At 44.5% G+C, this 23,978-nt stretch overlaps 2 protein-coding genes across 4 annotated transcripts; both read right to left on the bottom strand.

The window, feature by feature from the left end:
* Positions 1 to 5,307: 5,307 nt before the first annotated feature.
* On the bottom strand, positions 5,308 to 12,439 carry LOC102685342 (putative methyltransferase DDB_G0268948). Its single transcript, XM_069196249.1, has 6 exons — positions 11,789 to 12,439; positions 9,906 to 10,066; positions 7,725 to 7,938; positions 7,061 to 7,164; positions 6,337 to 6,474; positions 5,308 to 5,483 (listed from the first exon to the last, which is right to left on the bottom strand). The coding sequence occupies exons 1-6, from the start codon at positions 11,897 to 11,899 to the stop codon at positions 5,384 to 5,386; spliced, it is 828 nt and encodes a 275-aa protein (XP_069052350.1). The 5' UTR covers positions 11,900 to 12,439; the 3' UTR covers positions 5,308 to 5,383.
* A 1,722-nt stretch (positions 12,440 to 14,161) lies between these two features.
* LOC102685425 (uncharacterized) lies at positions 14,162 to 20,309 on the bottom strand. 3 transcript variants are annotated; one of them, XM_069196252.1, is made up of 7 exons: positions 19,883 to 20,309; positions 18,422 to 18,568; positions 17,237 to 17,397; positions 16,910 to 17,123; positions 16,190 to 16,290; positions 15,124 to 15,261; positions 14,162 to 14,689 (listed from the first exon to the last, which is right to left on the bottom strand). In XM_069196252.1, the coding sequence occupies exons 2-7, from the start codon at positions 18,530 to 18,532 to the stop codon at positions 14,599 to 14,601; spliced, it is 816 nt and encodes a 271-aa protein (XP_069052353.1). In that variant the 5' UTR covers positions 18,533 to 18,568; positions 19,883 to 20,309; the 3' UTR covers positions 14,162 to 14,598. The 3 variants fall into 3 exon arrangements, with proteins under 3 accessions (XP_069052353.1, XP_069052351.1, XP_069052352.1); XM_069196250.1 differs by having other exon boundaries at positions 18,422 to 18,560; XM_069196251.1 differs by having other exon boundaries at positions 18,422 to 18,560; positions 19,887 to 20,309.
* Between the last annotated feature and the right edge of the window lie 3,669 nt (positions 20,310 to 23,978).

Here is a 23,978-nt window from a genome sequence, read left to right as displayed (position 1 = left end):
TCCCTGGGTGGAAGAGAATTAATCAGCGGAATCGATCCAGGGATGGAGGGCTGGAGAGGGTCATTGTGCTGGGCTGTACTCTGCTCCCTCTTAGCTTGCAAACCACACCTGCCTGAGAGGCGTGGGGCTGTCAGAGAGCCAATCAGCCTGTGCACCCAGACCCTGCTGGAGGGAGCAGGCTTGTATCCCGAAGCATCGCTTGTGACTCCGCTGACAGCTCTATTTCACAGACATACAGGGGGTGAAGATCTGGAATACATGACGCCTGAATTCAGCTGTTTCTGTTTAACCACCCATTCAAGCACAGACCCAGGGCTGAGAAGAGCTGCAGTGCTGTGTGGCACTAACTGGTTTGTTAACTGCAGATGGACTGGGCAGGAAGACAGAACCAGGGAGAAGGAGGCAGGTGGGCTTTTGGCTCAGTGCAATGCTTCCAGCATGCAGGAGAACTGCATGCATTTCACATAGTAATGAAAGCAGACTAGACTTAGCACGTACAGTATTTAAGTGAGAGCAGTTCCAGCATGGGACTTAGCAAACTTGTGGGAAGAGCTGGGTGATGCAGTCCTCTCTAGCTCTGTTGTTGAGTTTGCTGAGGCAGAGCAACTCTGCTGAACATGCTATAGTTACAAAAAATGTCCCAGAAATCTCAATGCTTTATAAAATCATGAAGACACTACCGCATCTAGGAACATTGTAATTACAGGATGCCGATTTAAAAGTTGTAAAGCAACTTGAAATCACAAATATACCTATCAGAATAGATGCAGGTTTCATGCTATGTGTTCGGTGGAGCAGAAAACAAGCATACACTCATGTTTGTTTTCATGCATCGGAACAGGTCTGAATGCAGACTGAAGAGGGATGTGTGCAAGCCTCCGGACCTGGAATGAGATACCGATGTGTAAAAGCTCATTTCAGCAGCAGCGTGGGAGGTAGCAGTCACTGCAGCTTAACAACTGTGGGTGAATCCCAGAGACAAAAGGATCAGAGACTTGATTGCAGGAAATAATTGTGTTCTCTGCTATTTCAGCAACCTGAATCTCTGGATCTTTTCCACTGAAAGTGGATGAAAACCAAGAACTTGTGCAATTTAAAGGAAGCAGTCGGTGGGATTCAGTTAACTCCAATCCTCTTCTTCAACCAGTTATTATGGCCTCATCAGTGCAAAGAGAGAATAACCATTAAAAGTAACTTGGAGGCTAAAGCAACTCCATTATTTATGATACAGATATTTATGATGGCAGCTGTTTCTGATGGGGAATCTGGCTGGAATATGACTATAGTATCTCACTGTTCAGGACTAAAACACCAACTGTATGTCCACGATCACCACAGAAAGCTTTGGATTTCATTGCAGACCAATTTCAGCACAACTAATTGACATAATTACTTACTTATTTACCTAAAACAACGCATCTTTCTGCCAAGTCTTAAACAGCAACTTTTTTAAAAGATCATTAAAAGACCTGCAACCCCTATAAAAATTGACAGACTCCTCCAGGCCCTGTATCATTAACCTCCATCAGATCCCTCTGTTTGCTACCCAATATGCTCTTAGCTAAAGAACTTGTCTTGCATGGCTGCTGTGCCCTTTTTTGTCTCGGCAGCCCAACAGCCCTTTCCTCTCCGTCAGGACACAGCAGACAGAGCATAGGGTCCTACGACGCCTTCTGTACATTTTTTTCCACTGCTTCTGGTTCTGCGAAAGGACAATCTGTGATCTGGTGATCGAAGAGCGCCCTCTGCTGTTCACTCACAAAAACTGACCTCTCGAGCCTCAGCTCTTAAAGATTTGCATGTAGCTGCTGTGTTTACTTAGATGTATGCCTCTGTTATTTTTACTCTGATATCGTTACTAATTTATTCTGTGTATTTGTGCCTGTGTGGGCCCTCCTGTCCAGGGTGTACCCTGCCTTGCGCCTGTTGCTGGCCAGTATAGGCTCAACTCCTCCCCACACCAAAACTGAAAAAAAGTAGAAAATGGATGGATAGACAGGAAAACTGATATAACAGACATACAATCTTATATAATCTGATATAACAGAAACAGAAACGGTGGGCTGGTTAGAAAATGGATGGATGAATAGTTACGAGAGACAGTAGCCTCAAGCAGGGAAGTCCCAGCAGTCTGCACACACGAAAACTTACAATGGCCATGAGGAGTGAAGTCCAGGAGGCTTTGCTGTTGTTACTTCCTTTAATTAGCTCCATTTCTATAGAAAATCACAACTTCTGTTTGCCCAAATTACTCCTTACAATCAAGACCAGAAAACAGTAATTACCTACAAAGAACAATATCCAACTAATATCCAACTAAAGGACAGCACAGAAATACCCCCAATGCCCACTAGCACTGTGGATGCCCTGGGAGTACCAAACAAAGGCCTAACTGCACCAGTATGAGACTGTGAAATGCTGAATCCCTTACTGATTATCCAATTATTAAGTCAATCACCCCTAGTGCTGCTATTTACAAGTAATTAGAGGCCTATTCTATTCAATTATTCTTAATTGCCCACTCATGCTAATATAGTATATATATCTTGTAAAGTGCAGTTTTGTGAAATTGTGGGACAATTCTGACTGATGTGTCTTGAAATGTTAATGCTGTAAAAAGTATTAACCAGTAGCAAAGCAAATGCTTCTTAAAAGCTGAATATTATTCAGTCCAAGAACATCTTTCCTTCGCAGATAATTTAAAATATCGTTTTTGCATAAAAATCAGGTTTGCAGTAGGAGCCCAAATTACTTTTAAAGCCCTGAGAAATTGTCCATTCGCTCAAAAGATTGAAAACATAATTCATTCAAACTGCTGTTTAAATAGGCCTTGAAGTACAAAGTCCTTTAACTTAAGAGACCACTGCACTGCATTACTTTGAGAAATGAAGTAATTTAAAATTACTGTTCTGTGACAGCCACCTGAGATACCTGTCTTGAAAAACTGAGAAAATGTGCTATTTCTTCCCTTTGTCGTATTTATTGTGTGATATACATTTAAAAAATAGTATTTACAACCCATTAACCATTTTCCAAAAAAAAAAACCCTTTGGGCTGGAGCTAAATAAACAGCAACAAAAAGATACACAGTTTTGGCACACGAGCAAAACGATTTTGAAACAGCTGATACAGCTGAAGGAGCTGAAAATCAGAATGATTGATTGTTTTATGCATGGATTTAGCAGAAAACTCACGTTTCTGTCCTCGCTGAACCAAAGCAGTGAGACGCATGAAAAGAATTAAAGAAAGTCCGAGGATACTCACTAGGGATCGATAGGGAAAGAGATCTGAAGCTGGTGAAAACAGGCTCACACAAGTACTGGACACATTTCATCACACTGCAGGAATCTGGAGTTGTGCACACGAGATAATGTCAAACTCTGTTATAGGAGGGCACAGGCATGCTCAGAATGCAGATGACCTTCCCAGGTGTCTGCGTTATTGCTGAGGCCAACCAGAAAAGACATGTCCACGTCATCATCTCATCCAGTCTTGGGGTGAGGGGAGGGACACTGAATCATTCCAATCTGGAATTCCTCATTATATACTCTCCTACCAAAATACGTTAATAGTGGGTTGGTCCACCTCCAGAGGTGATAGTCGCTGTAACACACTGTGTTAAAGGTTCCTCTAAATGGGCACATATGTCTGTGATAATGCAGTACCCTTCAGCCACCAACACCAACACATTAGATGAGCATTGCAGTTCAGTATCTTCTTGCAGGCTGAATTGCACTTCTGCTTCATTGCTATCTGGCACAAACTGCCCGTAAACCCTCAAGGCTGTCTGAATTGACACATTAGACGGGTGAGCTGTTGCCTTCAGCAATGCACCAGGGGTTTGCGCACCACTACGTATACCTCTTGTGAGGGCCACATACATCATCCTTCTTCAATAAAGCTCAGCACACTGGAGAAAAGGTGTGACTGGCCCACCGTACAGCCCTCTGAAAAAGTGAAACATGCTGTATGACGAGGAATTAGCTATACTGTGAAGCAAAAAAAAAACCTGTTTCTTTAATTTATCTTTGCACGCTAACATGGATGAATTGAAGGCAGAGTTTTACCGGCACGTGAGGGATAAGACATGAGTAAGACTCTAGAGATTTACATCCACTATTTTCAAGATGAGGGAAATACCTCTGTAGTTTACCTTGTCTTGCACTTTTGTAAATACACGACATCTCAGAGCACATCTGCATGTGACAACTAGGCAAAATACTCCTAAGTCAGGGAAAGAGGTAATAACAGGCTTGTGCACAAAGATGAGTTCGTGAGTAATTGGGTTCTTATGGTTTGGAGCTCATTATGTGCTATTTTCCATCTCGCTTCACCTCATCTACATCTCCCCATGATGGCCAAGATAAACAAAGCGCTGCCTGCATCCCTGCAGACTTCAGAAAGAAAGGGCTTCGCTGAACATTCCTGTGTCTAATGAAGGAGGCATTTGCTTTTCAAAAGGGGAAAGAAACTGAAAAACAGGGAATCATTTTAATGAAATGCTCGTATTTTCTTTACATGGCCAACCAAGATGTACAGGAGGTTTCTCAGAACTCTGTCTTTAGACTGCACACCCAAAGCCTGCTGTAAGGAGAAATTAAGAACAACACTCCCGATGAGAGTGATCCAGCAAGCGTCTCCAGTCTCTTCTTAACAGCTCCGAGGGCTCCATATCTACACACGCTGTGCCTCTTCCTTCTGCTCACACAGCAACACGGATGCTGCTCCACATACAGATCTGGAGGTGCAGTTCTTCGTTAACATTTTGGGGTCCCTTTACCCAAAGGGTTGTGGGAGTATGGAACAAGCTGCCCAGCTAGATGGGCCATCCCTTGTTTGGAGCCTTTCGTATATTCTTACCGTATGTTCAAACACAGAAGACGCCTAACAAGTAGTGTGCCCCACGTTTCTATTAACAGTCCTGACAATAAAACAGGCCATTCGTGAGACACAGCAACGCTCAACAAACCCATTCACACCAGATCCAGCAGCTGTGTGCCAAGGACCCTGCAAAGCCCACGACCCTCTGTAATAAAAGCTTAAAACATAAAGAATATAAAATGTGTTTTACCAAATTTAAAATGTTACTGTCTCTCTGTATAAAAGCAGACTACTATTTTGTGATAAAAAGCTGTTACCGTATTTCAATATATAATATATATAATACAAACGTTATTGTTTCTCTGTGTAAAAGTGTAGCACGTATTGTTCTGTTCAGGCAGTGACGTTTTCAGGGGTGCAGTTTTCCTTCAGGAGGACGTAGAGTGCACTGTTGCAGATGGGTGGCAGAAAACGAGGAGACACGAGGACGGTGGACCCACTGGGCGCAGTCAGCCTGCTTTATTTCAGCACAGCGCGACACAGACACAGGACAAGAGGCAGCTCAGTCTCCTCCGCTGGGCTTGCACGCTAAGACGCAGAGATATCTCACAGCCACTTCCACCACGGTGTCAGGAGAGGAGACTCCCATGACCTCCAGCAGCCTGAAAGGAAAAAGACAGCCGCCTCTTGTTCGCATCTACAGTAAGGACAGCAAGAGCAACAGAGCCATAGCTGTTTGTAGAGACTATCAGAGGGACACATATCAGCAGTAACAAAGGAGTTAAAGGAGCAGATGGCAGGGAGTAGAACAGTAGACCACATATTAAACCACCCCTTACAGACCTGATACATTTCCTTTGTCTTTTCTCTGTGTCAGCACTGTCTAAAAGTCACAGACAGATAATGATGATGTTTGAGGAACATGAACCGGATTATTTGATACTGCGCTATTTCTAACTGGGCCCTATCTTTGTGGGTATCACCCAATTTCTATTTGTGTGTGTGACCTGAGATGACCTGGCTTCCTCCGTTATGCCCTGTGTTTCTGGGGTAAGCTCCAGGTGGCCATCCATTTAGCCCACCTACTTTGTTTTGTTTTTTAGTAGTTAATCTATGCAGGTATACTCGTCCTGTCGTTTCTTGAAAGGAGCCAGGGTATTAGCTTCAGCAACATGGCTGGCTAGCCTGTCCCATACTCCTACAGCTCTTTGGGTAAAGAAGAGCCATCAGTTCTCGGTTTTCAATACACTTCCACATAGCTTCCACTTGTCCCATCTGGTTCATGATTCACTATTCATTCTGAAGAAGTCCATTGGTTTGGCTTTATTAACTTATTTGAGCATTTTGTATACTTTCCCATCCCAATCATCTCTTTTAAAAAAACTAAAAAGGATTCGGTTCCTGTAGCTCCTGTAGCTCGTCAGTGTAGGGCACTGGAGACTGTGTGATTATTAATGTTATTAATATTACGGCAGTGTTCATTTGGTCAGCGGTAGGACTATGTGAGGACCTCACCTGTCCTGAATGTGGTTGGACAAGGATCCGGCTGCCTCTGGGTCTTCCTTCAGCAGTGCCTGGTAGCTGGAGAAGGACTCAATCCAGCCCATGTAGCTGGACAGAGGCATGAACCTCCGCACTGTGATCCCATTGAGCCTGGTGACAGAAGAAGAGCCTGCCAAGTGACAGCACTAGCTCATAGAGACACAGTGCACATGACAGAGAAGGCCGGAGTGGAACAGATGTGCTAACCCTTTGAGCACACAGTGTTATAATTGCATGCAAGTCCTGTGTTATATTACCACCCTATATACTGTACCACTCTAATTTTCCATGTTCACTGGCTCATGGGACAAGGGCTTATCCCAGTTTCTTTGATATGAGGAAGAGGAAGAAGCTCATGGCTCCCCCATAAATCTCAGTGATGATGGTCCCTCCTTACACAGCTGGGTAGAACCCACAACCTGTTAGCTGGAAGGCCAGAGACTACTCCACTACGCCACACTGTCTGCATGACCCTCTCGACGCTGGCTGCTACAAGTGTATCAATGTGACAGGTAGCAAGGGGAGAGCGGTCAGCATGCAGTAGACACCCTCCCGGGCCTGCTGTCTCACACAAGCACGACACTACCGCCTGGCTGCATGGCCTCATCTCCTAGAGACACGAAGGACACTCATTCTGAAGAAGCCCACCGAGCTGAATGGCTTCCTCTCAGTTACAGCTGAGCTCAGCGGTGCTTACCATTCCTTCTCGGGGTATGGTAAAGAGTCATACATTTCTTCATACAGCGTGCTGGAGTTGGAGCCCAGAACAGGAGAGCGGTAAGGCCTCAGGGCATCGTAGAACTGGTGGATACCATCAAAAGCATGTCAGCTATTCCATGGTTCGTCTGGGTTACAAATACAGTATATATGCCTATTGGCATTTGCGCTCAACAAACAACCAATGGCTTCCTGAGAGTGTTAGACCGATGCCCTTTAAAACTTCACAGCTTCGTTATGCATTTTTAAGTTCATTAATGAGTCATCTGGGATACTTGTATCCTCTATTTATCCACATTTCACGGCTGAACTACTTGGTTCAGCCGTTTCAGATGGGAACCCTCAGACAACAAGGCCGTTACCTTCACCTTCAGCGAAACCCCGTCCGTTATCGTTCTGGGAAGCAGCCTGCAGCCTGTCCCCGAAGCACAGGGACGCGTCAGAGGTACCAATTCAACTAGCTAGCCTGCCTTTGCACGGAAACGCGGCATGACAACAGGGAGGGCATGCAGACTCCACACGGAAGGTGCCACCCGCGCAGGAGCCAGGGGCATCAAGGCAGCGGTGCTAACTGTAACACACCCTCTGGACGCCCCCAGAGGAGCTCGTGTGCGAGGTCCAGGTGGAAGCGGGAGTGGGCTCACCTCTCGGCACACTTCGATGAGCCGCCCGGAGCAGTCGCCGTAGTGGAGCTCCATGTCCGTGGAGTAGTTGAGCAGCGCCAGGCAGCCGCGCGGCTTCAGGACGCGGTGCGCCTCCTGCAGGAACCGCGGCCTGTCGAACCAGTGCGCGGCAGACACCGCCGTCACCAGGTCCGCGCAGCCGTCCTCCAGCGGCAGCTCCTCCGCAGGGCAGTTCCTGTGCAAACAGCACAGCACACACTGGTCACACACAGCACAATACACAACACTGCTCACACACTGGTCACACAGCAGCACAACACTGCTCACACACAGCACACACAGCTCACAATACACAACACTGCTCACACACAGCACACACTGGTCACACAGCAGCACAACACTGCTCACACAGCAGCACAACACTGCTCACAATACACAACACTGCTCACACACAGCAACACAATACACAACACTGCTCACACACAGCACACCCAGCACAACACTGCTCACACACAGCAACACAATACACAACACTGCTCACACACAGCACACACTGCTCACACACAGCAACACAATACACAACACTGCTCACACACAGCACACACTGCTCACACATAGCAACACAATACACAACACTGCTCACACACAGCACAACACTGCTCACACAGCAACACAATACACAACACTGCTCACACACAGCACACACAGCTCACAATACACAACACTGCTCACACAAAGCACACAGAGCAACACAATACACAACACTGCTCACACAGCTCACAATACACAACACTGGTCACACACAGCACAACACTGGTCACACAGCAACACAATACACAACACTGCTCACACACAGCGCACAATACACAACACTGCTCACACACAGCACACACAGCAACACAATACACAACACAGCTCACACAGCAACACAATACACAACACAGCACACACACGGCACACACAGCAACACAATACACAACACTGCTCACACACAGCTCACACAGAGCACACAATACACAACACTGCTCACACACAGCACACACAGCAACACAATACACAACACTGCTCACACACAGCACACACAGCAACATACAGCAACACAATACACAATAATGCTCACGCACAGCACACACACACACCACACAGAGCAACACTATACAGCTCACACACAGCACAATAGATAACACAGCTCACAGAGCAGCATAATACAGCTCACACACAGGACACACACAGCTCACATACAGCACACAGCCACACAATACGGCTCACACACAGGACACAATACACAACACAGCTCACACACAGCACACAGAGCAACACAATGCAGCCCATACACAGGACACACACAGCACACAATACAGCTCACCCACAGCACAATACATAATACAGCTCACACACAGCACAATACATAATACAGCTCACACACAGCATGCAGAGCAACAGAATACAGCTCACTATATCAGAATTCACTATGGGTTAAGAGTGTTTGAGATAGGGTTAGATACTTCTGTTGAGGGTAGACTTAGAATTTAGACTTAGAATTGAGTGAGGAAGTGAAATAAAGACACTATAAATTATCTATCCATTTTCTAATAACTTTATTCAATTTAAGGTAATGAGACTGTATATACTGTCTATACTGTTCTACTATATTGATACTGTGGCGTTTTACCAGTACAGTATACAGTATATCACTTGCTCATATTAACCCTAACATCTAGTTCAATTAATATTTCTTTTCTGTGGGTGAAGATGGGGAGAAAGGTCAGTCATTCTGTTCTGTGGGAAACTGGAATGGAAAGAAGCCAGGGACAAAGCAATGCCCTTTCCTCTGATTATTGAGCTGTTTCTCACAAGAATAGAATATTAATTTGGCTCTGAAAGGCCTTTTTCTTTTTAAAGAAATAAATTCCTTGCCATCAGATCTGGGATGCAGGGTCAAGCCCAGAGTTCCAACCGGGGGGGTACTGCACATGACTGAAGCAGAAGCAAACGGTTCTTTTAGAAACAAGCAAAGGTTTATTTCATGCTGAAAAGAGAAGAAAGCACAATGTTTTGGCTGTGAAGCCTTCTTCACCTGAGTGTTACATGTACAGTGTAGTGTATTTGCAGTGTAACTCACATTCCTGAGTGATGCTGAGTGTGAAGCGTGATACAGGGGCAGAACCGCGATGCAGCCTGTACACATCCACTCCCTCTGACCTGAAGGAGACGTTGGGGGGGTGGGACTGTCCCCTGGCCTCCTCCAGCTGGGCCGGACTGATGTCGGTGCCCACCACCTCCTGGAAGTGAGGAGCCAGGCTGGCTGTGGACTGCCCAGAGCCACAGCCCACATCCACGGCAAGGACAAAAGGCTTCCCCTTCTGCAATGACAATGGCTCCACTGACACTCAGACTCACGGGGACACACACGGGGACTCACACGGGGACTCACACGGGGACTCACACGGGGACTCACACGGGGACTCACACGGGGACTCACACGGGGACTCACACGGGGACTCACACGGGGACTCACACGGGGACACATGCAGTGACTCTCAGGGACACACACGGTGACACACAGGGACTCACACGGTGACACACAGGGACTCACAGGGACACACACGGACACACACAGTGACTCTCAGGGACACATGGGGACACACACAGTTACTCTCAGGGACACACACAGTGACTCACAGGGACACACACAGTGACTCACAGGACACACACACAGTGACTCACAGGGACACACACAGTGACTCACAGGGGGACACAGGGGGACACACAGTGATTGTCAGGGACGCACACAGTGACTCTCCAGGACACACACAATCACTAACAGGACACACACAGTGACTCTCCGGGACACAAACTCACAGACTCACAGTGACATGCTGTGATTCACAGTGACATTGGGAAACAGACAGTCCGGTGCTTGGTCACACAGCGCACACAGGCTTACAGATATGTTGATTGGCACCATCAGCCATGTAGGCAGTATGACCCAGAAGAACATTACAGGGCATATACTGAACCACTGTCAGAAACACACAGAGTCCATCCAAGATACAGGAGCTCATACGTGGCCAAACGGACACAGGAAAAATAAAAATTCATGGGTTTCACCACTTCTAGAACATGTATAAGCTTTGGTATTTATCCATGACAAACTATTTGTTTCACAGAACTATCAAGAATAATATCTGCAATATTGCAAGTATTAATGCACAGCAGAAAAAAAGAAAGAATTGTGCAAAATGTAGAACTAAAGTGTGTTAAACAAGCAAAATTAAACAAATTTCTGAAAAGACTGTCATTGCAGAAGTCAGATTCTGTGTAGTGAGAATTTCAGATGTGTGCAGACATTCTGGACCTCAACGCTTTGAATTGTCTCATGATCAGCTTCACAGCATGTGTGTACTTCCTTGCCCTGTAGTGAGCTCTGCAAATGTACTGCCACTGACCCAGCATTTAAACAAGTGCAAGACACTTAAATCCAAGGTCCATCCAGAGTTTATGTTTGTGCTAGACCAAAAGTTGATGATGTAACACAAACCCGCTATTAAGGTGTCTGCTCTGTCTGCTGAGGGCTGGAAGATAAGTCACCAAGTGCAACTGAGACCAGAGTCAACAGAGCCATAAAATCAAGAATTTCCTGATACATACTGTAGTACTAATATCTCTGAAAGTCAAGCAAACACGCCCTTAAAAACGAAAAGCAGTAATAGTGCCTTCTCTATGAGCATTCAAATACGGGCAGAACTATTTTTAACACACAACAATGCAATTCTATGATTAAATTCATGCAAGATAGCTTTTATCATGAAATAAAACTTATATTAGACAAATCAATAACTCTTTTGTCAATGTTTGTGAACTTTACCACAAAAAAATGTATTAGTCAGTCCAATGGCAAAACATTTGCTTTTTCTACAATACATGGGCAGACAGCAGGGATCTGGCAGGGCTGCACAGCCCAGGACCAATTTATATCTACTTTAAATTATTACAGATCGGACTATATCAGTTAATATCTCTGCGAGTCTTTTGCACAACACATGCTTTCAACAGTGCCTGGTTAATCCAGGTTAATGTCCTACCTTTTCATGCAGGAAGGTGAGGATACAGTTTACGAGCTCCTCAGACAGGGAGATTCTGTATTTCCTGTAGGCTGAGGCATGTTCCTTGCCTTCGAAGAGACGATGAGCCATCTTGCTCTTCTGATGTGAGAAACACGTGTGACAGCGAAGCGGCAGTTTTCGCCGATTCCAGAACTTCAGCTCCCTTATTGTTGATTAACTTCAAAACCCAGCACTAACTTTGGTTAAAGGTTAGACAGCAAAGTCTGCTTCTCAGAGAATCAGGTCACAAGCATCAATCAGACTCAATAAAACAAGTTCCAGTTCCTCCACATTCCTTGTTCCTATGCATAATTATGTTCATGCAAATATCTAACAGTATGTTTTTTTCTATTATTCGATATTATTCGATAACGATAATTATCGCGATATAATTTTAACAAAACTTTTTACGCGTGGTACGCTTGCGCACTACATACTGCGCGGGTGCGCGTGCGTGTTGCAGACCGGGCAGCTAACAGATTTGTTTAATGTTTCTGCTGTTTGGCAAGTGATGTGTTCTTAAAATGAAGAGTTGTTTAATTCACCCATTAACGGTCTGGTTTCTTCAACTTTCACTCAGGAGAAAAAAAATCTGCCTTTAAACTTGAAATAAATAATGCTTTGACATTTATCGTGATAATTATCGATATCAACTGATATGATTTTTTTTTATCGCGATAATGTTTTGGGCCATATCGCCCAGCCCTACGCAGGCGGGACTTGAAATTCAATAAATCTAGGAGCTTTTTTCATAGCAACATACATTTATATTAAGTGATAATAATAGCGTTAATTTGGAGGGACAAGCAAGGAACGTCCATTACGGGATGGACAGGACACATACGAGTACATGACGGGACAGACACGCATGCTTCTCGCCGGCTGCCCGCGGCCCGTCTGCCTGTATTGTGGTCACTCAGAGGGCAGTCAGTGCCAGGCAGGCCGGGAGTGTACACGTTGCGAAAGTGTTAACACACTGTGTTTTACGAACTGCGGGATGAAGTCAAGCAGTTCAGGGAGGTGAAGGGAAAACCTGTCACCAAAGAGAGGCAGTTCCAGCCATCACATTAGGTGTGAGTTAATTAAATGTTTGACCAAATATAGCAGGCTAATTTTTAAATTGATAATTTTGTATGGCCCGCGAATGATGTTGTAAATATCCAAATGGCCCTTGGCAGAAAAAAGGTCCCCCACCCCTGCTGTAGTGCAAGCTTGTGAGTTCAGATGCGCCTTGGTGGACGGCTGTCGCTCTCCTCTTAAGTAAGGAAGTAAGCGGAGCAGCTTCGAATAAAATCTGCCCAGCTAATTAGAGTACCGCGATACACATTGAGGACGCGTTCTTTAAAAACTGCAGCCTATAGGAATAACGAATTCAGTTCCTCGTCTGAAAACTGACCCCAAAAGTCTACCCCAAAGGACTTCTTATACTCTCGTATAAGTACTGAGGTAAATTGGTCACTTTTCATCATACACTAACAGCAGCACACAACATGAACGTTTTTCATTACGATGTCCATTTTGTTTTTGTTACAGCTCTGTTACAGTTTAGCTCGTACCCTTAACATTTTAAAGATAATCGATATTTATAAAGATATGTGACGTGATTAGATGTGAATAAAATTAAGACATGACGCAAACCAACAAGTTAACCATCAATGACATAAACCTGTGTTTGTTATGTATGTAAAATCACCGTGATTGAAGATCGATGCTTTTTATTTTCTGAGGGTTTTCCTTTTATTTCCTTACCGTGACACTGTTACCAAACGCGTAACTGTGCGACAAGACCTCCGCAGCATGTCATGATAGGGACCTGATGTATATTGCATGTATATCGCGGCAGTGTATATCACGACTGGCGCCTTGCTTCCATGTCATCCTGGCACCGCTGTCGCAACAAAGGTCTCATGTCAAGACATGAAAGACCCAGATAGTACTTTGTGTCGCGACCTGTCACGGTATGTCCTATCACAACATATGGACTCTACGTCCGGCATTTTGTCGGGGTATGTCATATCGCGATATATGGTCTTCCTGTCGTGACATGGGGGTGACAGTTTTTGGCATATCGCGATATTTGGACTCTGTGACATGGGGGGTGGGTGTTTTGGCTGGGCATGTCATATCGCGACATGGGGCGGGGGCATTTTTGCCGGGGTATGTCATATCGCGATATGCGGGCTCCATGTCGCGACATGGGGTCGGGGCGTTTTGTCGTGGTATGTCATCTACATCAAGAATGTAGAACAAACATTCTTTGAAGGTGGCTTCTCAAAGCGCTTTGCAGAATGACAGAATATAAATATCTATTTTTTCTCTACACATTAAAACTAAAAAGAAAAGTGGCTGTAGTCGCTTTACAATAATCTTTAATGAGAGTCTGCACACGCTGGATGTTAGAGGTGAAATAACGTGGCTTGGAGGGAGCATATCTGTAGAGGAAGTTCAGTGTGTAAAATGAATTTCCATGATGCCAGTTTCTGGAAAACACAGTGAGAATCTCTCTCTTGCACACATTCAACTCTCCATCCCCTCTCTACCACATCTCCTCTGCAGCAAAGATTAAGCTAAAGCTTCTTCTGCCTCATTGCTCAATAAACGTTTTCTTACTGGGTGATGTAATCCCATGGGAACTGAACATTTAGCATGCTAGACAAAGAGTTTTACAACCTGTGCAATGGGAACAGGCGAAACATGAAAGACAAATAATTCCCTAAAATCAGAAGTGTTCCAAAGAAGAAGAAAAGGACATCTTTCCCTTGGAGCTAAAGACAAAAGTGTTGGGCTCGTTAGCGCGGCTTGCTGGCCAGCACGCAGAAATACTTCACCCTGACCTCCACCTCCGTCTCTGGGGAGGAGACTTTCATCTCCTCTAGAAACCTGCAGATAAAACACACACAGATCACAAGGAAAGAATGAATCCCATTAACAAATACAGGGCTCTCCATTTCACTTGGCTGCCTGCAGTTCTAATACAATCAAGCTTTCACCGCACACAGTACGATCCCATTTCTTTTCTAAATAATGGTAAAAAAACAAACAGGAAAAGGTGTTTCAATATACTTAGATATAATTCCAATACCCAGTTCATAGAGACATGAGCATGTCTCGTTTGTTTGCTATTATGATAGTCAGCCAGGAGCCAGCTCATACAAAGTGTCTGTGTAGCTTGATCCGGACACACACAGCCCCACATGCCTCCTGTTCTCAGTTTGAAAAGCAGGCCCCTGTGGTTTTATTGTGGCAGTACAGATCTAAGAGTGGCAGGAGGGTGACAAGGTGACAGGGGGTGTGAGTGTCTGGGTGCACATTACCTCTGCTGGGTGGTCTGGAGCAGCGCCCTCGCAGCCTCTGGCTCTGCCTTCTGATACGCCTGGTACATCGAGAAGGACTCACAAAAACCCACAACGCTGCTCACCGGTCTGAAAATGTTCATTTCTATGTCTCCAACCCTATGCACATAGTACAGTGACACATGTTTATTTTGTGATAAAAGCAAAGATTTGAAGAATGCATTACACTAACAGCAAACAGCAAATACTAAACCTGCCTTACAGAGTCGCTCTTGGGCAGTCCTATAAGACTTGAAGCTGTGAGCAACGTAGTGAGTGACACAGCACTGTGTAACGAGACATGTGTCTAAGCAATGTGTTAACACAGCCACTATCTCTGCTCTTCATTCTGCTGTCCACCCGTGTGATCATGCTTTCATGAAGGAGGCACTGTTAGAGGGAGCTTCTAAAGGGACAGGATGCCCACATACAGTAAGTGGAAAATGAAGTGCATAGTATTTCCTGACACTTTTGCAGAGGAGTTATACTCTCTCTTGTAGTGCTGGGAAGATGAATTGAAATCCCACTTCTATTGGATACTTGCTCTACAGAAAACCTGCCAAGATCACACTTCCAGTAAGCCAGCCCCGACCTCAAATGAAACTCCCGTTAAAACAACAGGGGAACAGAGGGACGGATCAGGCAGGCGGGAGGTGCTGTGTTCTGGGCTCAGCGGGACAACAATGTGCTTGATGCTGTGTGATCACTCGGGGGGTCAGAGATCCTGCATGAACTGTAAGCCTTACAGAATGTCTGCATGTAGCAGGACTCCAGCCACAGCTAAAGTGTGGCCTGGCTGAACGTGCCATTTCACACAAAACAAAGGACTGCAGATCCACTGGTCTGGGAAACCTACCACATCAGACCTGCACTACTGTGGCAGAATGATCTTAGATGACAACCTCCAGTGGTTTCCCAGCTCTGCTCATTTTATACCGCAACGTTTCACACGTTCATGAGCCTGGGGTACAATGAGGGTTCAACAGTGGCTCCACACCACTGCACCCAGACTGACTTTCTAAGCACATGGCCTCATTCTCCACACTACCTTGCTTTGTCGGGGTAGGGGATGGCCTCAAACAGATCCTGTAACATCAAATTAGCCATAGTGACCTTCTGGCTGGTGTATGGTAACAGGGCGTCCTCAAGCTAGGGAAAATAATACAAGAGTACCTGTTTAAATCCACATAGGACAGCAGCTTCAGCTTGGATCTGTACATTCTACTATGAATTTGCAAAAACATGCCCTTTAATATATTGATGTTGGGACATTCCCATTATCCCCAGAAAGCATGTAGTTGCTCTTCTCTTCTGGCAATGTCTTTTCTAAAATGCTGTGCTTAAAACAAAATAACACAATATTCTAAACTAGGCCTTACTCGTGCTTTATGTAATTCTTACATCATGTCCCCTGAGTTAAAGTTATACTTTCTGGAAAATATATAACTTTACCTAGTTATATATTTTCCTGAAAGGATAACTGTACATAGAACTATATATCCCGTGAAGCAATTATACTTCTTGCTTTAATTGTAAATCATGATTCAGTGGAGCTGTCTACATAGGTCCTGTTACAAAAAAGACCCTTGATCTGAGTTTGGATAGGGAGCTGCGTCAGCATGCATAGGCTGCAGAGGAGAAGGTAAAGGTTCATCCCATGCTGAAAGGAAAAGAAACACTCTGTGTCTTTTCTGTTTACTTTTCAGCCTGGAATAAACTGTTCCTCTGCAGACCTCTGATCTTCTGTGTCTGCCTGAGTCTCCCCTACCTCTCTGTAGATGGAAGTGAGTCGTCCTTCACAGTTTCCATAGTGGAACTCTATGTTGCTAGCGAAGCCCAGCAGCGCCATGCAGCCCTGTGGCTTGAGGACCCTGTGGGCTTCCTTCAGGAACCTCTCAGCGTCAAACCAATGTGCTGCAGATGCAGCTGTGATCAGATCCACCGAGCGGTCTGGGAAAGGCATCTCCTCAGCACTGCCAGCTCTGCACGGCAAGAAGGAGAGGTCAGGGCCCTGTGAGGCTGCTGTGGAGCACTGACAGGAGAGACTCTGCACAAGCCGACCTGTAGGGGGCGATGGTGGTCAATCCACACTGACCTGTAGGTGATGTTGGAGAATCCAGGCACGGCTCTTGCCTCCGCCAGCTGGGATTCGCTGACGTCAAGACCCACCACCTCTTGGAAATGAGGAGCCAGAAGCCTGGTGTTCTGGCCCGTCCCACAGCCCAGATCTACAGCCAGCACATGGGGTTTCTCTTTCTAGGGCAAGACACACAGAAGATAGCTGAAAGGCAGATGGATAAAGGCAGTAGCATTTGGGTTGGGAGCTCCTGCTAAGAAAACAAAGACTCTTGTCTGAGCAGCATCATCAGGCAGGGTTACTCAGTGCAGCAGGGACAGTTGCTCTTTATAATCTTAATACAAAACCTAGATCCTGACATAAAAGACATAACTGGGAGGTGTGGTTAACAATTTTAACATTAACAGAAATCAAGAAGGATTCGGATAGCCAGGGCATGTCGTACACAAGATTATGCATAATGTCTAGTGTTAATGTTGGGACAGAATGACAGCAAGATGATGCACTAAAGGGCTAAAGTGCTCGTTGTCCTCATTACACATTAGACATCTAATGATTTTGTACACTGGGACACAAGAAAACACATGAAATAAAACAACAGTAGAAAGAAAAAGTAAAATATTTTTATAAAACACCAAAGAGTAGGACCACACAATTTATGCACATGAATTCATGAGCCTTTTTTAATTTAACAAACATGTTCAGGTGGCGTGGAGACGTCTGACAAAGAGGTCATCATCATACAAAGCAAAGTAAAGATATTAAGTCAGTGGAGGCCATGCAAGCACATGCTAATGTACTGGACTAAAGCATTTTGAATTGTATCAGCTTCTTGCACTGCTGACAAATGTGCTCAGAGATGGACACTCCCTTGCTCAGTGCAGAGCGGCTGCACATTAATTCCACAGCTAGAGATTAGCCATGGCAAACAATTGTTAACAGAATCAGAGGACAAACTATATCAATACGGCCAACATCAAAGTCTCAAATAGTGGGAGGGACTATGTATCAAAGAGGTTTTTATGGGCCATGTGACCACCTCTTGTTTGTAACTGTTCTTATGTTCTTATAAAGTCAGGTCCGCCTTTGCAGTGCTCAATAATGTAATAGGGTCAGGAAAGAAGCTGACTTTCTGCACTGCAGGACACCTTCTGCTTGAAATCTCCACCCTGATTTGCAGCCGCTTGGCCCCGAGACCCTCACCTTTCTGTCCAGGTAGTCGAGGATGATGGTCTTGACCTCCTCTGGTGGGGTGAAGCGAAACTTCTGGTAGACGGAGGCATGCTGCTTCTCCTCGAACAGGCGGAAGGCCATCTTTCCCCAGCGCTCGGAAAAAAAGTTTCTACGGAACTGAGACTCGGCAGAAAATGACGGGATTATCTTTAAACAGACTTGTTAATCATTCTCCCTGACCTTATAGAAAAAGATGTGTCGTCACTTCCCTTATATAACCTGATCAAGCTTGTTTCATTCTCCCATGTATTTCTGTGAATACAAGAAGAAATTCATCACTTATTCCAATGCTATGTTTATAATAATGTTGCTTTATTAGCCCTATACAATTTCTTGCATTAGGAATTCATCTTTTCACATACCCCAGTTTGCTCTCCATGAGACACACAGACAGAGAGAGAAGCTGGGGGTCAGAGCACAGGGTCTGCCATTGTACAGCACCCCTGGAGCAGTTGGGGTTAAGGGCCTTGCTCAGGGGCCCAACGGAGTAGGATTCCTCTACCAGCAGCAGGACTTGAACTGGCAATCTTCCAGTCACAGGCACAGATCCTGAGCCACAGAGCCACCACTCTGCCCGTATGTTGTAGTTTGTGCAGTTTTAGAAAGCGTCCTTTATGAGTTAACATGCATTGTCAGCGTGAGGAGACGGAGATCTTTTTGCAGTTGCCAGGAAGTTTATTTTACAAATATATCTCACAGCTGAAAAAAAAAATGCCAACATATACCATGCATTGTGATAGATAAAGAACCCTGTAAGGTTTACGTAAAAAGGTTTCAGAAAATGAGCTCTGCTTTTTCCAAAAAATAAATCTACATCTTAACTTTTCAGTACTATCTTTAAGTAAATATACACAAGCATCATGTTATGTGTGTGCAGTCAGGGGCCAGTACAAATATTGCTGAGGCTACAGTATCTGATAGCCACAGACTTAAACAAACAACAGGAACCATATCCATTGAAAACAAGGAAGAAAAAAACAGAATCATACTTTATACCTCGAGAAACCACCACAGCAATCTAAAAAAACACCAAAGCAAACTTTAACTCCTGCATCCAGTTTCCCATTAACATTGTAGCCACAGGTTCTTCAACTCTAGTCCAAAACATCCAAACACATTTGACTAACAGAGGTGCATTCAGACCCACTATTATTTGAAATATGATTGAAAAAGCAGTACATTTTAAAGCATTTTAATACTAATGACTCGTCTAAGTGATACTCTCAGTATCGAGGGTTTTTCAAGGACAAATGTGGAAAAAAAGAGAATTGTTTAAAGGGAACAATGGTGGCCGCTCACCATATTTCAAACCGAGTGCATTTTGCATTATGAATGGTGAGGATATCACAAACAAACAAACAAACAAACAAACAAACAAACAAACAAAACAGTTGTTTCTCACATGTAAATCAGTAAACTATGTTTTGTTACCTACAGTAGCTCCAGTCCCCCCGGAACTGCACCTCAGCAAGCCCTGTAAAACTGCACGAGAGCTCTCTGCAAAACTATGCGAGCCGACTATGTGAGCTTTTGTTTACTAAGCCACACAAAATTCCCACTGCCAGGATCAGAACAGCTCCCAAACCTGCTGGGAGAGGGGGGAAGGGAGCTCAATAGAGCTGTAGCCCAGTGTGTGAGCTCCTGTCACAGCCTGAGGCACAGAGTGTCTCCCAGTAACTGAGTGTCTCCCAGTAACCATGTTTAGGTAGGCAGCTGCTTCAGCATGCGCAGTCTGCCAAAGAACAAGTAGTAGGTTCATAGGTGAGCCACACCTGAAGAAGGCTTCACAGCCGAAACCATGTGTTTTCTCTCTTCTCTTTTCAGCATGGAATGAACCTATTACTTGTTCCTTTGCATAATTATGTGTATTCAAATATCTAACTATGTTTTTTTCTATCTAAGGTTTTTTGCGTAGGCCACACTGCAGTTCGTCGGTCGTGCCAATAAAGGTCTTTGCGCGCACCGGGAGAGCTGCATGCGCCTCGATCCTGTAGTGCAAGCTTGTGAGTTCAGATGCGCCTTGGTGGACGGCTGTCGCTCTCCTCTTAAGTAAGGAAGTAAGCGGAGCAGCTTCGAATAAAATCTGCCCAGCTTATTAGAGTACCGCGATACACATTGAGGACGCGTTCTTTAAAAACTGCAGCCTATAGGAATAACGAATTCATTTCCTCCTCTGAAAACTGACCCCAAAAGTCTACTCCAAAGGACTTCTTACACACTCGTTTAAGTACTGAGGTAAATTGGTCACTTTTCATCATACACTAACAGCAGCACACAACATGAACGTTTTTCATTACGATGTCCATTTTTTTTTGTTACAGCTGTTACAGTTTAGCTCGTACCCTTAACATTTTAAAGACAATCAATATTTATAAACACATGAGCCTCCTTAGATGTGAATAATACTAACCATCTATGACATAAACCTGTGGTTGTAATGTATGTAAAATCACCGTAATTGTAAGATCGATGCTTTTTATTTTCTGAGGCTCGGTCTCCTTTCTTTCCCTTCTGTGACACGCTGTTCTCAAACGCGTAACTGTGGGATACCATCGCGACAAGACCTCCGCAGCAAGTCATGATAGGGACCCCATGTATATCGCATGTATAGCGCGGCAGTGTATATCACGACTGGCGCCTTGCTTCCACGTTACCCTGGCACCTCTGTCGCAACAAAGGTCTCATGTCAGGACATGATATACCCAGATAGTACTTTGTGTCCCGACATGGGGTCAGCATCTCCTGTCAGGGTATGTCCTATCACAACATATGGACTCCATGTCGCGACATGGGGGCGGGGCATTTTGTCAGGGTATGTCATATCACGATATATGGGCTTCATATCGTGACATTGGCATGACAGGTTTTTGTCATATCGCGATATATGGACTCCATGTCGCGACATGGGGGGTGGGCGTTTTGGCTGGTCATGTCATATCGCGATATAAGGCCTTTCATGTCGCGACATGGAGTCGGGGCGTTTTGTCGGGGTATGTCATATCCCGATATATGGACTTAATGTTGCGACAGTGGCGCCATGACAGTGATGCGCCAGTCGCAATGGGTATCGCGATGTGATCGTGATGCGCGCATTCCTATTGTGACATGCTATCGAAGTCATGACCACCGTAAATGCCATGACATTCTTTGTCTGCTATTCAGTTTTGACCTCAGTGCGACTTCTCTTAGATTGATCAGTAATTGGAAACCAATGGATGGGTTACTGTATATCCAGCGTGCTCATACGGCACACACGGTTAACCGGGGCTACAGTATTTGGACCAAGAAGAACATCCTCACCTGTGTATCTACATGTTCTCGGAACTTCCGCTGTGGCGCTGTACCCAATCAGAGTGTCGATTCTCACTCTTCACCCAATCGCGACCCGAGCTGTTCGGGGGTTTAGCCAATCACGGGTCTGAGAGCTGTTCAAGCGAGCAGCGCCAGGTGGATCGGCTTGTTTACTGTCAATGAGAATCTATTTTTAAAATGCATCGGCTTTATTTTGTATCGACTTAATTGATTCACAATGTCCCTTACTCTTCGAAATAAATACATTTTTTAATTTACAATATAACTGTCTCCGCTGCTTTCTGTAATGAATACATGGTATTTGAACAATTTTAATCGTATATTTAAGGTAGGGGAAACACCTTCTGCTTTGTACTTCAAAAAATAAACAGAAATGTAAAGTATTATTATGCTCGAAGCTTTAAATTTTGTTTTTTATTGTTACATTATATCGATCTTCAAACTAATACCTAAAAATATGAATATGGGCTCTCGTGTTGTACCAGCGGTAATTTGGAAACTGGTGTCTCTTCACCAATGGAAAGAGTACAAACAATAACTTTTAGAAAACGTAAGTTAGGTTAAGATAAAATACTTAACCTAATAAACTAACATAGTAACTCCACCCTAAATGTAAGACTGTTTATTCGCGTAAAGGCTGCAAAGTCTGGGATCAACTGATCAAAAGATCACAACTGAAAGATCTGGTGGTCGTGACTTTGCTGTTCTGTACGTCACAGAGCGACAGAGGAAACATCCACCCCACCCGAGCAGACAGACTCGGAAAACAAATTGCCCCCATTGTTTTCGTCACAATCAGGAGTTCAAGTATCGAGTTTGTTGGTACCTGTAAACTTCCTTGTAGATATTCACGTGATTACCCGAAAATCCAAGGCGCTATATGTCGGAAACGAAAGCAGCACACGAATGAGGTGGGTTTCATGGTCTGTGCTGTGTGTAGGGGGACCAACTTCACGGAGCTGCTAGACTGCCCCGCGCACTCAGCACTGTCAGGGTCACATTCTGCCAGCCCAGAGCCGAAGACAGCTGTTCTTGTGCGTCTCCCGCAGAGCTTCTCACACAGTACACAGTAAAACGTTTGAGCGTTTTAAAATGGATGTAAAGGAATATCTACAGACTATTTCAAACTGTAAAAATATGAAAGCGGTGCGGGCGTTATCTTTATTTAAGTTGTTTAAACTTTATTCCGCAATTTGAATTTATTTTGTAATATGTACCCCTGACGATGTTTTTGGCTTGAAATGTTATATGTGCTCTAGTTTGTATTCTATTTGTTTGTTATTGTTTATGCATTAAAAAAACAACTCTCAAATGGGAAAATGTCCTCCCCATCTCGTTCAGTTCAATTCAATGTATTTTTATATAGCGCCTTTCACAGCAAGGATGCCCCAAGGCGCTCATTAGGATAGGCCGAAGTAATAGGTCTTCAGTCTGGATTTGTACAAGAGTTATTGGGAGTTTTCTTTTCTGTCCCAATCCAGTGTCGGAAAAAGTTATATTTGACACGTGGTCCAATAATGTTCAAACTGCCTGCGTACGGTGGATGGTTTAAAAGGATTAGGTCTTGTAGGAAATGCAAACGTTTCGGGGAAATGATATTAAGAAGTTAATTGTTAAAGTGATGTATGCAACGTGTGTATCTTTACAACATAAAGAAATACATTACCACTGAAAAGCAATTACTTCCCACTTCTCATTGACAACTGTATTCCCTTACACAAGTAATATGTAACTTCACTGGGTTACTTTTTAAAAGGTAGTCTGCCCCCAACACTTGTCCTAACAAAAACTCAGAACATTGGGTAACCTTAGCCTGTTACCACTGAAGGAGGCTTTTCTCATACCACAGCAGCGAGACTGGCTCTGGACAACATTAACATCCCATTCACCAGATAGGACTTTGAACCTGTGTACAGATTAAAAAGGGTTTGCGAGTCTAGAGAGCTGCATGGAGTATTGGCACACAGAAGGACATGATGGAAGACTTCATAATCCACATTTAGTACTTTTTTTTTAAATTGTATAATGTTAGCATGCCCAGAGGGGTTGGGCAGCCAGTTGACCATGGACCCCTAGAGGTTTTTTCTCCTCCTTTAGTTTTTGCTCCTCTCCTCCGTTGTCTTCTGGCCTTTTCTCTTTCCATATTGTAATGCCATGAAATAGTGTCACTCAGCTTTGTTAAGGGCCTTGGGGGCAACGTTGTTGTGAATGGCGC

Source organism: Lepisosteus oculatus, chromosome 12, assembly GCF_040954835.1.
Source record: "Lepisosteus oculatus isolate fLepOcu1 chromosome 12, fLepOcu1.hap2, whole genome shotgun sequence".
Classification (NCBI taxonomy): Eukaryota; Metazoa; Chordata; class Actinopteri; order Semionotiformes; family Lepisosteidae; genus Lepisosteus; species Lepisosteus oculatus.
Note: the sequence above shows the minus strand (reverse complement) of the source record. Positions and strands in the feature narration are given on the sequence as shown.

Excerpts from the sequence above, each read along its gene's own strand:
- LOC102685342 (XM_069196249.1), bottom strand. The coding sequence starts at position 11,899 with ATGGCTCATCGTCTCTTCGAAGGCAAGGAACATGCCTCAGCCTACAGG. Across the intron at positions 10,067-11,788 it reads TCACCTTCCTGCATGAAAAG|AAGGGGAAGCCTTTTGTCCT; the intron begins GTAGGACATTAA and ends TTGTCATTGCAG. Across the intron at positions 5,484-6,336 it reads TCCAACCACATTCAGGACAG|GCTGCTGGAGGTCATGGGAG; the intron begins GTGAGGTCCTCA and ends TTTTCCTTTCAG.
- LOC102685425 (XM_069196252.1), bottom strand. The coding sequence starts at position 18,532 with ATGGCCTTCCGCCTGTTCGAGGAGAAGCAGCATGCCTCCGTCTACCAG. Across the intron at positions 17,398-18,421 it reads TCGACTACCTGGACAGAAAG|AAAGAGAAACCCCATGTGCT; the intron begins GTGAGGGTCTCG and ends GTCTTGCCCTAG. Across the intron at positions 14,690-15,123 it reads CTCCAGACCACCCAGCAGAG|GTTTCTAGAGGAGATGAAAG; the intron begins GTAATGTGCACC and ends TTTTATCTGCAG.